This window comes from Manihot esculenta, chromosome 5 (assembly GCF_001659605.2).
Source record: "Manihot esculenta cultivar AM560-2 chromosome 5, M.esculenta_v8, whole genome shotgun sequence".
Classification (NCBI taxonomy): domain Eukaryota; kingdom Viridiplantae; phylum Streptophyta; class Magnoliopsida; order Malpighiales; family Euphorbiaceae; genus Manihot; species Manihot esculenta.
Window position 1 is genome coordinate 30,405,515 of NC_035165.2, and position 15,753 is coordinate 30,421,267.

General features: G+C 32.0%; 1 protein-coding gene across 1 annotated transcript; it reads left to right on the top strand.

Moving 5' to 3' along the window:
* Positions 1-13,092: 13,092 nt before the first annotated feature.
* LOC110616070 (homeobox-leucine zipper protein HAT22) lies at positions 13,093-14,653 on the top strand. Its single transcript, XM_021758383.2, has 3 exons — positions 13,093-13,754; positions 13,871-13,950; positions 14,052-14,653. The coding sequence occupies exons 1-3, from the start codon at positions 13,326-13,328 to the stop codon at positions 14,332-14,334; spliced, it is 792 nt and encodes a 263-aa protein (XP_021614075.1). The 5' UTR covers positions 13,093-13,325; the 3' UTR covers positions 14,335-14,653.
* The last annotated feature ends 1,100 nt before the right edge of the window (positions 14,654-15,753 follow it).

Here is a 15,753-nt window from a genome sequence, read left to right on the forward strand (position 1 = left end):
GTACAGATTATTCGCAAAATGAAAGTGATAATGAAGGATGAAGCCACTCCAATAAAGGATCTCTCCAATCACAAATCCAAGGATCGTCAACTGAAAAAAAAAACAAAAAACCCACAAGATTCTCTCTCTCGATATGGCAGACCTTGTATATCAAGCAAAGAATCATTCAATCCTTTTGTATCCAAAGAATCAACTAAATCTTATCATATCCATGAGCACGTCAAAAAATTAAAAAAAAAAAAAACAGATATAAAAGAAATGAGAATATTCAAAACTATCGAGGTAAGACACTACAGAGCTGGTGGAGGAAAGAACAAAGCAGCATCAATTTTTTTTTTAAAAACTATGGACAAGAAAGTAAAGCGTAAATTATTCTTATAAAATTACTATCTTCATTTCATTAAGTGAATAATTAAAATAATTAAGGATATTTTAAATTTTTATTTAACTTTTAATAGCTAAACTTAATATAGGGAGTAGTTAAAAATTTTTAAAATTTTTAAATTTTAATATATTTTTTAAAATTAAAAAATAATCACTAATAAAATTTTCACATCATATAAATTAAATAATAATTTTTTAGCAACATTTTGACTTCAATTTTAATAAATTAAAAATGTTTAGCCATGTTATCCAAAATTTATATATTTAATTACAATCATGAATTTATGCAAACTTTTGAGAGTTCTTTTTAATCATACATAAAGTAAAAATTATAATGAAAATATGACGTCCTGAAAATATTTTTAGATTTATACTAATTAAGAAAACTGTTCGCCATTCCAATTACCCAAGAGCTTCTTGGCTTCTAATAATAGCAAATTTAATCGGCTTCTAATAATAGTAAATTTAAACTTGTTCGACATTATTAATGTTAATGTGACATGAGAGACAATGGCATAATTCGGCACCATAAATATCGAACTAGCACATCTTTCGGGTGCAAAGATTAGTCAATCAATGCAGCTGCACCCCTATCAGCAGTGAATGACTCGTCAAGGATGTGGTGCTGAGAATCACCATTGATATGCACATTGTTATGTATATAAAAATGTTATTCAATGAAATTATGTTAGTTATGTTTTTTCTTTATTTAATTTGATATTTATTTATTATATGTCATTTTAATATGATTAAGTTCATAATATTAATTTAATTTATATCAAATAAATAATTTGTGACATTTTAATAGAATAAAATTAAAAATTTAAATAAAAATTACATAAAAATACACGTAATTGCATAACATGATAATATTTTAGTAGTAATAACATAAAGAAATTAGACAAAAATTGTACAAAATCGCAGTCATCATTATCACTAAAATCAGAGACATCACTAGCATTTTCAGTTCCTCTATCTGAATCTTGAGTGAGACTGTTATAAATATTAAAACAAGAACAATGCCAATGATATTGTTTCAGTCTTTTCTCCATGATATTAATCTCTTTAATTAATTGAGCTTTTATTTTTTCTGTATCATTATTAGAATCTCTTTGTAAGTTAGCAAATTTGACTTTAGATACGGACAAATCATGAAATTTGCAATATGCTTCCATCTTAAAATGTAGCTCCCATAGTCTTCCCCATGAAGGTTCAATAGTAGATACAATTACTTGTCCAAAATCTTATAAGGAATTTGAATGGAAACCAATGAAAATATGTGGTGTATTACCACGATTAAGGTATGAGTAATCCGGCACATTTATAAATGGTCTTTTTTTTATCTATACAATGTTATGCCATTAGGATCAGTATACGTTTCAACCATTATAATTGTACTACTCTTAGATGTACTCAATATTTTTCTCTTGTGTGACTTGTTCTTTTTCACAACCCGATCGGTCATATTAATCTGTAAATGTGATATTCAGCTTGTAATTAAACATAAATATAACATACCAATAAAAATAAATAAACACTGAAAAATAAACATCAAAATTTATCTTGTTTACTTCCCGACCCATACAAATTTTCTAATTATGTCTCATCCCGCCACATATTGAACAATGGACTCAAAGGTTTCTTTTATTTTGCTCGAACTCTAGTCCATCTCATTACGAATTCTAGAAGACTTTGATCGTCCCTTCTTCCTTGTTCTAGAAATATTGAATACCAAGAGAACTCCTGCAGGCTAATAGTTAAGATGTCCAAGAGAATGGAATGTGTATACATGACATTGGATGGTACACTTCCATTTATAATATTCAGAGACAAACTTCTCATAGTCAATTGAATGAGATATACATGTAGCAAAAGCATGTGAGCATGGTATCTTCGTCTCTTGAAATTTGTTACATGTGTATGTTTGATCCATAAGTTTAACCACTTGCTTTTGTCTATCTCGAGCAGTAATTATTTCACAAACCATTATTTGACTGTTGAACCTTCTCACCTGATGTCCATTCGCTTTAATTGTATTAGCATGAAGAGTTTCACTACAAGCCTGAGTGAAAATAAATCCATTGCTTTGCTAATAAAAAAATATTGTTCGTTGTGTATCAAAATAATAAACACATTAGAAAAATATTTTCTCAACCATTGCTGTTATGGGCAATGCTCAAAATTCTTTCATCATGCCATTAAGAGATTCAGATATATTTGTTATCATCACGATATATCTTTGTTCACCCTCGTGTGATCTGGTCCATTGCTCTAAATTTATTTTAACTGTCCAATCATATAATTCATGGTACACCTCTCGAATATTGTTCATGGCGTCATAAAACTTTCTCTTCTAGTTTTGATTTGCTAATATAAATGATAAGTTGATTAAATGACAATTATTATTAGAAAAATATTAAATAGATATTGAAAATTGTAGTTAAAGACATGACATATACCTACCCTCCGCAATGATTTTTTTATTGCAATATTTTTTTAATGTCTTATTATAATTACTTAATACATGTCTTATGTAGTAACGATTATGACTGACTGGAGGTAGCCATTAGTCCTTTTGCATTGCCTTAATAATTCTAGCATGATGGACTGAAATTACACATAAGTCTTCTCTATCGGTCACAAATATCCTTATGCAGTCCACAAACCATGACCAATAGTCACCATCCTCCTTATCAATTATGGCAAAAGCTAGGGGAAAAAGTTGATTATTTCCATCAAGTGCGGTTGCACACAGTATACACCCAGTTTATTTTCTATATAGGAATGTCCAATCAATTGAGATTACATGTCGATAATATTTAAATCTCTCAATCGATTGCTTAAAAGTAAAAACATTCAGTCAAATATACGACACGTCGGATTTAATCTTTCATTTATCCAATGTGGATTGTCTTCAATCATGTACACTATTTTAGAACTAAAATGATGAAGAGTTGTTATGAATCTACGCAACCAACTATATGATTCATCTCAACCTCTATAAAGCTTTGTAATTACCTTTTACTTTGCTTTCCATGTTTTGTAATAAGATGGCTTGTACCCAAATTTATCTATCGCTTCTACTTGTAGGCTGCAATTTTATATCAGGTTGTTGTTCAATCAATTCAAAGATGAAAGAACATATGAAGTTTTCATCCAATTGGCTATAGTTTTTCGACAATTGAGGATTTATACAAGTATGCAGACCATTATATCTCGTAATTTTTCATATATATTCTCCTTCTTTTTTGGATGCTCGAAGCCTCTATGCACAACCACTGTCTTTGTCTATACACTTTATAGAATATGTCCTCCCCCTAGTTTCATAGTAGCAATTGCAGCCACAACCACTGCATCTCTTGATGAAAATATCATTCCAACTGAAAACTCTTTAGATGGATCCCAAAAGAAAAGACCTTTTTGCTTCTCATAGAGATGCATGCTTAGTAAATCAAAATCTATTTTTGAGTATGGGAGAGGATGAACAATATGCATAATAGGATTAGGAAAGTGAGTGTTGTAGTATTGACGCATACTCAAACTATCCTCCTCGCCATCATCATTATCATCCTCAATAGACATTCATGAATCATCAGCCTTATCATCGTCATCTTCATCCTCTTCTCTATCAGATAAATTATTCGACCGACCTCTAAGACTATCAGATAAATTATAATCACTCACTGCATTATGCTCTTCACATTGTTCAACATTTGATTCAAGAGCAGTTCTAGAATGACCAATATCGGTATCCTCATTCGTCACATAATACCACAAATTATCTTAACATATATTTCTATACTATTCATACTACCAATTTGATATATATAATTAAACATATTAGATATGTCATCTTCACCCCATATCTCAATGCACTCAAATTTTAATGATCCATCCAAAATTGTAGGTTTTTAAAATTAAATACCTCTATATATTCATTGTTGTCAGCTAATTCAATTGCATGAGCAATTTTTTCAACTAATTGATTAAAACTTATCCTTTTACCTATTGAAACAACCTTCAAAAAACCTTCATCACAATAGTATTCATGTGAACTACTTATAATATCTCTGTCTCAGTGAATATTGGCATATGCAAGAATTGCAATTTTTTGATAATAAATAAAATGAATATGTAAATTTATCAATTATTATATGATTCATTTCATGCATAATAATTTATTTCTATGTAACAATAAGTTTATAAGTTATTTTCTAAATAAACTCATCAATTTGAGTATAATATGTAATTTAAATATATATAAATTCCATGCAAACCTAAGTAAATTAAAATTACCTATAATAAATAAGATGCATATATTTAAAAAGAAAATTATAATTTTTAATGTACTTACCTTTTAGACGAATCACTAGATAGCTTTTTTAGCAGGTTCAATCAATAAAATGAAACCTTCCAATTTTTTAAAATAAAAAACTAATGTTAAATAATTATTTTTTAATAACTATGCTTAATACAAAAAATATAAAATAAAAATTATTCATATTTTATAAAACGTAGATGACACTTACCTCTATTTTTCTTTAATTATAGTCAAAGCAAGTAGATTCAAGTAATTTTCTTCTCAAATCTTTCTCAAAGGAACAAAATTTTCAAACAAGTAGTTTTTTTCTCAATTCTTTCTCTCACAAAGGAACTTAATTTTCAAAGAATATTTCGGAAATGAAATTTTAAATTATTCTACTGAATAAATAGAAGAGCTTGAAACCTCATGAAAATGTGACCGTTGGCGAAGTGACCATTAGGTTCGGGACTTATAGACCATTAGGTTCGGGACTTATAGTGCCAAACACGATGTTGGGAATGAGCTCGACACTCACAATGCCGATAATGTTATGACTGAACCATGTTCAGCATTTTAAGTGCCGAACATGCCATGCAAAATCGCCATGTAAGTGTTACCTACTTGTTCGATACTTTGAGTATCGGAAAAATGAATCGCCATGTAAGTGCCACCTACTTGTTCGATACTTTGAGTATCGGACAAATCTTTGTCTGATACTCAAAGTGTCGAACAAGTAGGTGGTGTCAAACATACTTATTTGACACTATGACTGCTGAATAAACATGTTTGACAACCTGAATCCAAAATTTTTTCCTACTTATATGATTTGAGATATACTTTTATAATTTGCATGATTTAAAAAAAAAAAAAAAACTAAACTTTTGATTCCATTGACCTAAAACAAATAAATCTAAGTTCAACATTTACTTTTGTATTTTTTTTTTATTTGATAGAAGAAAAAAAAAATCGTGCATAATGTTGTACTTATGGATACAAAATTACAATTATTTATTATTATTATTATTATTATGTTTAATCTTGCATGGATAATTAATTAATTAAAACAACTCCGGATTAACTATATTGTTAACTAACATTCATTGTAATTTAACTAACAATGGTTGGCTGTTAAGAACTCTCATATTTGGCAGAGAAATTTTAGAATATAACAATTATATACAATCATCTAATAGTATCAAAATATGTAGAATAAAAAAATAAATGAATAGAAAAAAAAAGTTAATTCTTTTACCTATTCTTTTATATATACTCGGCAACAATTAAGTGTAGTGTGATACCAACTAAACTAAGAAATCCTAGTTGATATGACCCTTTTATCATATAATTTCTCCTTTGAGTATTATTAAATTCTAAATTTAGTGCACATCTCTCATGACGTGCCCAATCCAAATAAATCTTCTCACTGCAATTCAGCACATTAGGAGCAAGGTAAATTTTTAAGTGGATATGATCCATCATGATTCCAAAAAATATTAAAATGGGTTCCATTTATTTTTTTCATGGAGGGACGCTTTGGAGGTGTTTTGATTTATGATGGACCGAATTCAAATAAGTATTTTTCTATGACTAAATTATTTTCTTATCGCATTAAAATTATCGATATATAGTTTTACTATTAGAAATATAAAATTTACTAATACAATAGCAATATAAAATTACTGAATGTTACTACTATACAGTTGTTGTCATAAATATTTTATGATAATATTAAATTGAAGGTAATTTATAATATAATTTTTAAAGTTTAACAAAACCTATAATTTAGTCCCTATCATTTTAGTAATAAACAATTTAATCCCTAAAATTTTATTCTATTAACAGAATAGTCCTATTAAAATTTACTGTTAAACAATAATAAATTAGTCATTTGAATTTCACTTTTTATGACAATTTAGTCCTTTTAGTTTTAATAATTTGTGATATAACGCAATAATCGCTAAAAGTAGGCCATGTGCTGGCATTCGAAGACAGAGTTACGTGGCAAGAGTCTAATCAGGTGATACTCGGTCCTATCGAGGGAAAAGAAGACACATATGCTTCAGGTCTCAATTCTTCGTTAAGACTCACCCTCTCAACTACAGCGCAAGGCTCCATGGAAAGTTACCGTTAACGAATACATTCCAGCAGATCCCTATTACACCTATAATCATGAAATCCCCTATCAATTAGCCGGTACCAACAAGATTTTTAGGAGATATGAAAATTAACTCCATCTTCTTATAGTATAAAAACTAATGATTGTAGAGACCAATGTACGCATTCTTACACAACTACTCTTTAGTTCTAAACAATTTCTTATATTTGCCCTTTTTCTTAGTTTATTAACTTGAACATTGGAGCGGCTGCCATAGGCGCCAACCACCTCACGTTCTCTTTCTTGCAGAGTGACCAATTGCGACATAGCTTATTTCGGCCACATTATTTAGTTCCATTGCTGAGAAATCCATTGAATTATCTCTGTTCAATTAGAGTAGAAATTAGTCTCTTATTTGCATTCTCTTAAAAAGAAATCTTTCTTTCTTTTTGAATTCTCTAAAATGGTTGACAATTCACGAGTTGATATTAAGACTGTTGTCAACAAGGATGTAATCATTTCCTCCGCTCCTAGTAGTGGACAAAACACTCCATTAATGGTCAATGAAGTTGATTTGAGCAATCTAAATAATGAGCAGATGCTTCAGTACATAAAAAGGCTACGGGCCACTCTCGAGCAGTATAAAGCTCAGAAGAAGGCCTCCTTCATGGCTCCCAGGATAAAGGAGGAAGCTTCAATCGACACCCTAAGGACTCGGATAAAGGCAATTCAAATGCAGTCCAAAGGGAAGGCAAAGCTGGAGAAAGAGGAGTCGTTGGACGAAGCTCCAAAGGAGGTCAACTAGAAGCTGATACGAGCTATGCAAAAGTACCAAAAGGAGCAGGAAGAGGATTATGGATTGGATGATGCCTCACCCCTATCAGAAGAGATCTTAGCAGAGACATTTTTCGCCAAGCTCAAACTTCTAAGTTTGTACAAATACGATGGAACAACAAATTCCAGAATTCACTTGGCGATCTTTAAGACAACTATGTAGCTTCAGGATGTCAACTATTTCGTGTTGTGCCGAGTATTTCTGTTAACACTCACAGGTTTGGCTCAAAAATGGTACCAATATCTGAGCTCAGATTCAATTCAGAACTTTACATAATTTGCTATGTTATTTAAATCTAGGTTTATTACTTGTATACCTCCTAAAAAGCTCTTGTTTGGCTCGCGGAAGATCCGCCAAGGAGAGCGCAAGTCTTCAAGGAGCTTTATCAATACAAGTGGAGAAATTAAATTATGAGATAGCATGTGAAGTATTGAAGAAATGAATGCGTAAGATCAAGTTTATGGATTCTCTAATCAAGAATCCAGCAGCTACACACCAACACCTAATGGATAAAGTCTAGAAGTACATAAAGTTGGATGATGAAGTCCAAGCGCTGAGAAAGGACAAAAGGACAAGTCAAAAGCAAAACCCAAAGCTAGAGAGGTGAGGATATATGGAGATGAGAAAAAGGTCACAAGGCAAGTATCCGCCAGACTCATAATTCGGGTGTTAGTCCCACTAAACAAGGCATTTTATGCTAAAGCTACAAGGCGGGTCTCCTCTAGCCCATAATTCAGGTGTTAGTCCCACTAAATAAGGTAGTTCATGCCAAGGCCACAAGGCGGGTCTTCGCCAAGTCATAATCGGGTGTTAGTACCACTAAACAAGGCATTTCATGCCAAGGCCACAAGGCGGGTATCCACCAGGCCACACAACCGGGTGTTAGACCCACTTCAAAAAAATTTCTAAGGCATTTTATACCAAGGTCACAAGGCGGATCTCCACCAGGCCAAAATACAGGTGTTAGTCCCTCTAAACAAGGCATTTCATGCCAAGACCACAAGGCGAGTATCCGCCAAGCTAATGGCGTATTGAAGCCACAAAAATAACCTATTAAAGACCAATAAATATAAATTATGTATAGAGTAAACAGTGTCGAATCCATAGAAAATTGACACTAAGGATTTTCAAACGATGAACTAGGAAAAAAAAAAGCAAAAGAGGGGTTTTTTATGAGGAGCTAAATAAAAATAAAAGTAACTAAAGAAAGCGATAATCAAAAGAGAATAAAATCAATGCAAGTAAATTCTAGTTAAAGATTAGGATCCACTTCAGTTTTGAAAATTGATCATAGAAACAAAAGTATTTTTATTCATTCTAATAAATTAGTTATAGTTATAGAAGACGCTCCTTATAATCAATCTCTCCTTAAATTTAAATTAATTAGAAACCATTCGCTAATTAACCCTAGTCAACAAATCACCCAAAGAACATCTTTGGGATTTTAATTTATCAACTACCTAAAAAATTAGAGAGACCCAATTCTAACTAATAAATCAAACCGCGTGGTGAGTTCAAGCTAGATCATATAATTTCTTAGTGGGTTACACTAATTATTACTTGTTGTTGAATAACTTAAGTAATTACGGGCTTCAAGCATGCAGCCTAACAATATATTACTTTGAAAATATGAATAATGGGCCCCGATTGATCAAATAACAAAGCAATAATAATATTAAGAACTGAAATTGCATAAATATTAGAAGAATAAAAGATGAACAATTATGTTTAGAGCTTATAATTCATAGACAAACTGAAATTTTAACCTAACTCTAACTAGAAATAAAGAGTTTAGCCACTCATGGCTTGAAAGAAAATACAAAGAGAAGAGAAGAGAAGAGAGAATCACTGGAAGAGAGAGATCAAGGCTACCGCGACTGTCCATAAAGATATGCTTAAATAGGTGTTGAACCCTAGTAGAATCCTTTTAGAAATAGGAAATCTTCATTGCTTCAATTTAGGAATCATACTTTAATATGTTTCTATTTAGGAGAAGACTCCTTGATTTGAAAAGAATATCGTGCCATGCTGAAGGAAGAAAAATCGAGTGGGATCTCACGGCTTTGAATGAAGAGAACTAGTCTTTTACTTCAAATTTGAATTATTTTTCCGCTCACTATCAGGTCTCTATGCAGACTGTTGATTTGACTAGTGATTTGGGCAAACCCTTGCTTAAATCTTTCTACTAGAAGGAAGAAAAATCGAGTGGGGTCTCGTGACTTTGAATGAGGAGATCTAGTCTTTTACTTCAAATTTGAATTATTTTCTAGCTCAGCTATCAGATCTCTGTGCAGACTGTTGATTTGACCAATGGTTTGGGCAAATCGTTGCTCAAATCTTTCTACTAGAATATGGTCAACTCAGCTCAAGAGTCTAGGCAATTCTAGATTCTATAAAGCACTATCATCTAGTAGGTTTGCCCAAATCGCTGGTCAAGTCAATTTTAGCATTTTTTAACACATTTTTATCAAATTCACTTTTTTCTTTTACTTTTCTATGAAATATCACTAAAAAATTACAAAATTAGTTAGAAAAATATTCAATTCAATGCTAAGAACAATATGAAAAATGTGTTGAAATTATATTCGATCATAGGCCATAATCCGGGTGTTAGTCCCGTTAAACAAGACATTTTATACCAAGGCCACAAGGCGGGTCTCCGCTAGGCCATAATCCGGGTGTTAGACCAGCTAAATGAGGCATTTCATGCCAAAGCCACAAAATGGATCTCCGCCAGACTATAATCCGAGTGTTAGTCCCGTTAAATAAGGCATTTTATGCCAAAGCCAAAAGATGGATCTCCATTGGGATATAATCCGGGTGTTAGTCCCACTAAACAAGACATTTCATACTAAGGCCGCAAGGCGGATCTCCGCTAAGTCATAATCTAGGTGTTAGTCCCACTAAATAAGACATTTCATACCAAGGCCGCAAGGCGGGTCTCTGCTAGGCTATAATCTGGATGTTAGTCCTACTGGGCCACAAGGTGAGTATCTACCAAGTCATGCAATCGGGTGTTAGTCTCACTTCATGAAAAGTTTCTAAGGTATTTTATGCTCAGGCCACAAGAAGGGTAACCGTTAGGCGAGTCTTCGAGTGTTAGTCCCAAAAGACAAAGACAAGTTCCTGCCAAAAAGCGCCACAAGGCGGGTAACCTCCAAGCGAATCTTCGGATGTTAGTCCCAAAAGATAAAGTCAAGTTTCTGGCAAAAAGCGCCACAAAATGGATATCCACTAGGCTAACGCGCGTGTCAATCCCGATTAATAAAATCATTTAAGTCGTTATCATGACCGAGTGTTTAGTTCGGTTTGTTATTTCAAGATATTTATTCCATAGCCACGAGGCAGGTATCCGTCGAGCGAGTCACAAGGTGGAGGCCTTAATGGTCGAATGAGGGTTATAAATGAGTACAGAGCATGTAAACACTCGGTGAAAATAATGACAAGATATGAGAGAAAATATTTTTTATTAAAATTATGAAAGGCCCATCGAGACGTACCACATGCCCTGAATCGTGAAGACAACTGTCACCCTCGAATCTGACCCTCGAATCTGAAGAATCGAAGGTCAATGGAGAAGTTTATGATATAACACAATAATCGCCCAAAGTAGGCTATGTGCTGACACTCGAAAACAGGGTCACATGGTAAGGGTCTGATCAGGTGATACTCGGTCCTACTGAGGGAAAAGAAGACCCATACGCTTCAGGTCTCAGCTCTTTCTCAAGACTCACCCTCTCAATTATAGGGCGAGACTCCATGGGAAGTTACTGTTAGCTGATACAATCCAGCAGATTTCTATTATACCTATAATCACGGGATCCACTATTAGTTAGTCGGTACCAACTGGATTTTCAGGTGATACGATAATTAACTATATCTTCTTATAGTATAAAAGCTAATAATTGCAGATATTAGGATATATATTCTTACACAACTACTCTTGAGTTCTAAGCAATTTCTTATATTCGTTATTTTCTTCAGTTTACTGACTTGAGTATTGAAATGGCTGTTATAGGCGTCAACCACCTCATGTTCTTTTTTTTTTGCAAAATGATCAATCGCGGAACAATTTTGTTTCGGCCACATTAATTTATAATAATTTAGTCTCATAATTTTAATATTTATAATAATTTACTCCCTTTAATTTAATTTGACTTATTCAATTAACCGTTTACTAACGTTAAAATTAATAAAAAGAACTATTTTATTGATAAAATAAAAACTCAAAAACTAAATTATTTACTATTAAACAAGTTGAAACTAAATTGTGAGTTTTGCTAAATATCAGAGACTATACTATAACTTACCCATTAAATTTATTGCTAAAATAAAATTTATTTGTAACAATAAATATTACTGTTAAATAGAATTTTTATTAATATCTATATTTTTTATTATATTTTTTATATTAATGCCATTATAAAACTCACTTGAATAAGTAGTGTAAGTGCTTCACATATCCCTATTTTCGTGTTTAGACGTGTAAAGTATAACCTCTGAAAATTAAACTTGAGCGCCTAACACGCAACACAAATGCCTTTGTCACAATCACTGTGTTACGTCGTGCAAAACAAAACATTTCAATTTTTTTGTATAAATAATAAAAATTAGTTTTTATTTTAAATAATTTTCTTAAAATGTATATTTCATATGAAAGTTAAAGAGTAAAGATGTAGTATTAGTGTTATATATGAGATAAGAAAGCAATTACAAGGTTCCATCTCTTACGAGTGAAGGCATATAGTGGGGGAACATTTAGGTGGTCTGCGACTATTACTACACAAAAGCACATAGTTGATGGGTCTCCATCTGAAGCTTATATGTGTTGTCTCCTTCTTTCGTTGAGTTTCACTCTCATTATACTATATTTACTATCATAATGATCAACAACCCATCACTACTATCTTGTTATCCCTACAATACCATTAAGATTGATTTGCCCATTTCACCTACTAGTTTTTCATTCTAAAAAAATAAATCAAACAATTTTTATTAATGAAATATTAAAAAATTTAATATAATCGATCAAAATTAAATCAATATTTCTATATTTAAGATTTATACAGTAATATTATAGTAAACTGTTATGAAATTATTATTTTAATATTATTTTTATAAAAAAATTGAAAAAAATTATGCTGTGGTGTAAAGTAAAAGATGAGAAGAAATGGAAAAAACAAGGATGGAATAATTGTCATAGTCATATATGTGCTCTATTGTACACTCAGTTTCCATCATTCCATGTGATTCCACGTATGCTATCCGTCCTATATACATCCCACGTATTCATCCTAGAGAAAGAAAGAGAGAATTATGTTTCTCGTGGTCAACCTCTTTTAGGGCCAAGAGACGAGAGAATTTTTCATTATCGCACAGATCAGATTTGTTAGAATGAAAAATTAAAAATTAAAATATCATAATTAATATTGATTTTATTATTTTTTGAATAATATTTTATTTAATTTTAAATAATATATCAATTTTAAATATATGCAGTGGAATGCGTATAAAAATTTGTTTTTACAATATACTCACTTTCCTAATTTCTTTCATTAATTACCAGTCTCCCACCTAAAACTTTCCCACACTTTCCTGGACCTCTGCGTTTCTCTCAAGGAGAGTCTGCCTCTCTACGAATTCCATAGTTTGAAGAATTCACGTTCAAGCTACTTCAACAACACTAGGTTGTCTTCCAATTTAATATAATGGGTTTTGGAATTTCCGATGATGTCTGCAACACAGGCCTTGGTCTTGGACTGAGCAGCCATGACAATCAACAAAACTATTCCCAATCCGTTCATCTTAAACAAAAGAAGAAACTCTTCTTGAAATATGATCACACGTTCCCTTCTCTTACATTAGGCCCCCCACCACAAGAGCCATATCCATCGGCTACTATGGTGGAAGCGGATTTGCAACCTCAGGCGTCGTCTCCTAGTGCAGTATCCTCATTTTCTAACTCTAGTATCAAGAAAGAGAGAGAGTTTCGTGGTGAAGAAGTCGAAGTTGAAAGAGTCTCTTCAAGGGTTAGTGATGAAGATGAAGAAGGAAGTCCAAGAAAGAAACTTAGACTTAGCAAACAACAGTCGGCTATTTTGGAAGATAGCTTCAAAGAACACAGCACTCTTAATCCTGTATAATACCATCTGTCACCATCTTTAATTCATAATCTCTCTAGTACTTGTTTATATTGATTTGTTCAGATATATTTTCTTGAATTTGTTTTTTTTTTTCTCTCTTCAATTATTAGAAGCAAAAGCAAGCTTTGGCTGAACAGCTGAATCTCAGGCCACGTCAAGTAGAAGTGTGGTTCCAGAACAGAAGAGCCAGGTAATTAAGATCATGGGTCGACCTTCATATATGCATGAAATATTGAGTCTTTGATGATCAACTTATGTTACTTATACCACTTTCTATGTATATTTGGGCAGAACCAAGCTGAAGCAGACTGAGGTAGACTGTGAGGTCCTGAGGAAATGTTGCGAAACACTAACAGAAGAAAACAAGAGGCTGCAAAAAGAGCTACAAGAGCTTAGATCATTGAAAATGGCTGCACCGCTATATATGCAGCTACCGGCAGCCACCCTCACTGTGTGCCCTTCTTGTGAGAGGATCGGCAGTGGCGGCGGAGACGCCACTTCTACTAGCACTTTAACGGTTGGACCAAAGCCTCATTTCTACAGTCCCTTCACCCACCCTTCCGCAGCTTGCTAGGCAACCTATATGAGGCCTGGACACGGGTATTATTTTTGTCCATGACTTGTGTGTCATTATAATTAATTAAGGATTAGATAATTAAATTAATTTTGTAGAGTCTAGCTTCTTTCACCATTCCTTCTCTCTTTCTAGCTAGCTCTTTCATCTGGACACATACTTGTAAAGTCTTAACAAATTTCTATTAAGGAAGTTTACTTAGGTATTTGTGTGCATCGAAACTTGGTTTCTTGATCCTCTAAATGATCTAGTTACTTAATTGTGCTATCTTGTTTCTAGTTTTAGAAATGGAGAATGATATTTGCCTTCCATTTATTAATTAAATGTTTTTGCATTAGATGAAGTAGATGTAACCTATTCATGCTTTATGCAAATAGACATTCATCTACGGAGGTATGTTAAAGAAGGTGGTGTTCCTGAGCAAGTATTGTTGTTACTTTCTTCTATTGACGCATTTGATGATGTGAGTTCCTGTCCGAATAAGGACGTTGCAGTTCTATATATATACCAAAGATAATTACCTTAGAGAACTAATGAATCACTAGCATATTTAGGTAGAAGTCTTGAAGTTGAAGGGATATCTCTGAAAGTAATTAAATGAAATATTTTACATTTTTTTTTTTTGAAGAAACCTAAAAGAAATTACTGCAGAAACAAATGGATACTAAATGGTAAGTAATTTTCTTATGTCTTAACATTTTTTTTTTTTTTGAAGTTGGACTTGGCTTGACAGGAATTCATGATGTTCCTAAAATTCAAAAATGATGATCGCTTGCTTTCTAATAATTCTTGGAAACCTTATCGATGATCACATGCACATGTTTGGAAAAAAAATCTTAGTTTTTGTTGGATAGGGAAAGAGAATTTTCTCCCGAATGATTTTCGGGAAAAGGAATCCACAAGCCATCTTACTTGACATCTTATTATTATTATTATTTTATTTTATTTTATTTTATTTTACCGTGAAGCATCAAATTTGGACATAAAATGCCTCTTCAAAATTTTTTTTTATTTTTAAAGCGAAAAAAATAAGAAAAAATTTCCATTTGAGTCCCTTTATATATTTATTTTGGAATAATTACTTTTATAATAAAAAAAATATATTACCCCTCATTGTATAATCCATTATCATACTGATATATTTTAGTAGTTAGATGCATGTTTTTTCCAATGGAGAGATTTTTTTTTTTTAATTTAAGAGTTTGCTTTTAAAAATTTTTTGATATATATTAAAAAAATTATAATTTTCATTCTGCTTATTTTTCACAATTTTTTTAAAAGAAATTTAACATCAATATCACTAATAGAGCTAACATGGTAGCTTTAATAATTGGATAAAAATATAGTCGTATCAATTTATTGCTGATTTTAAATATGAGATTTTTCAGACTCAATGAATTTTTCTTATCACCTAAATCA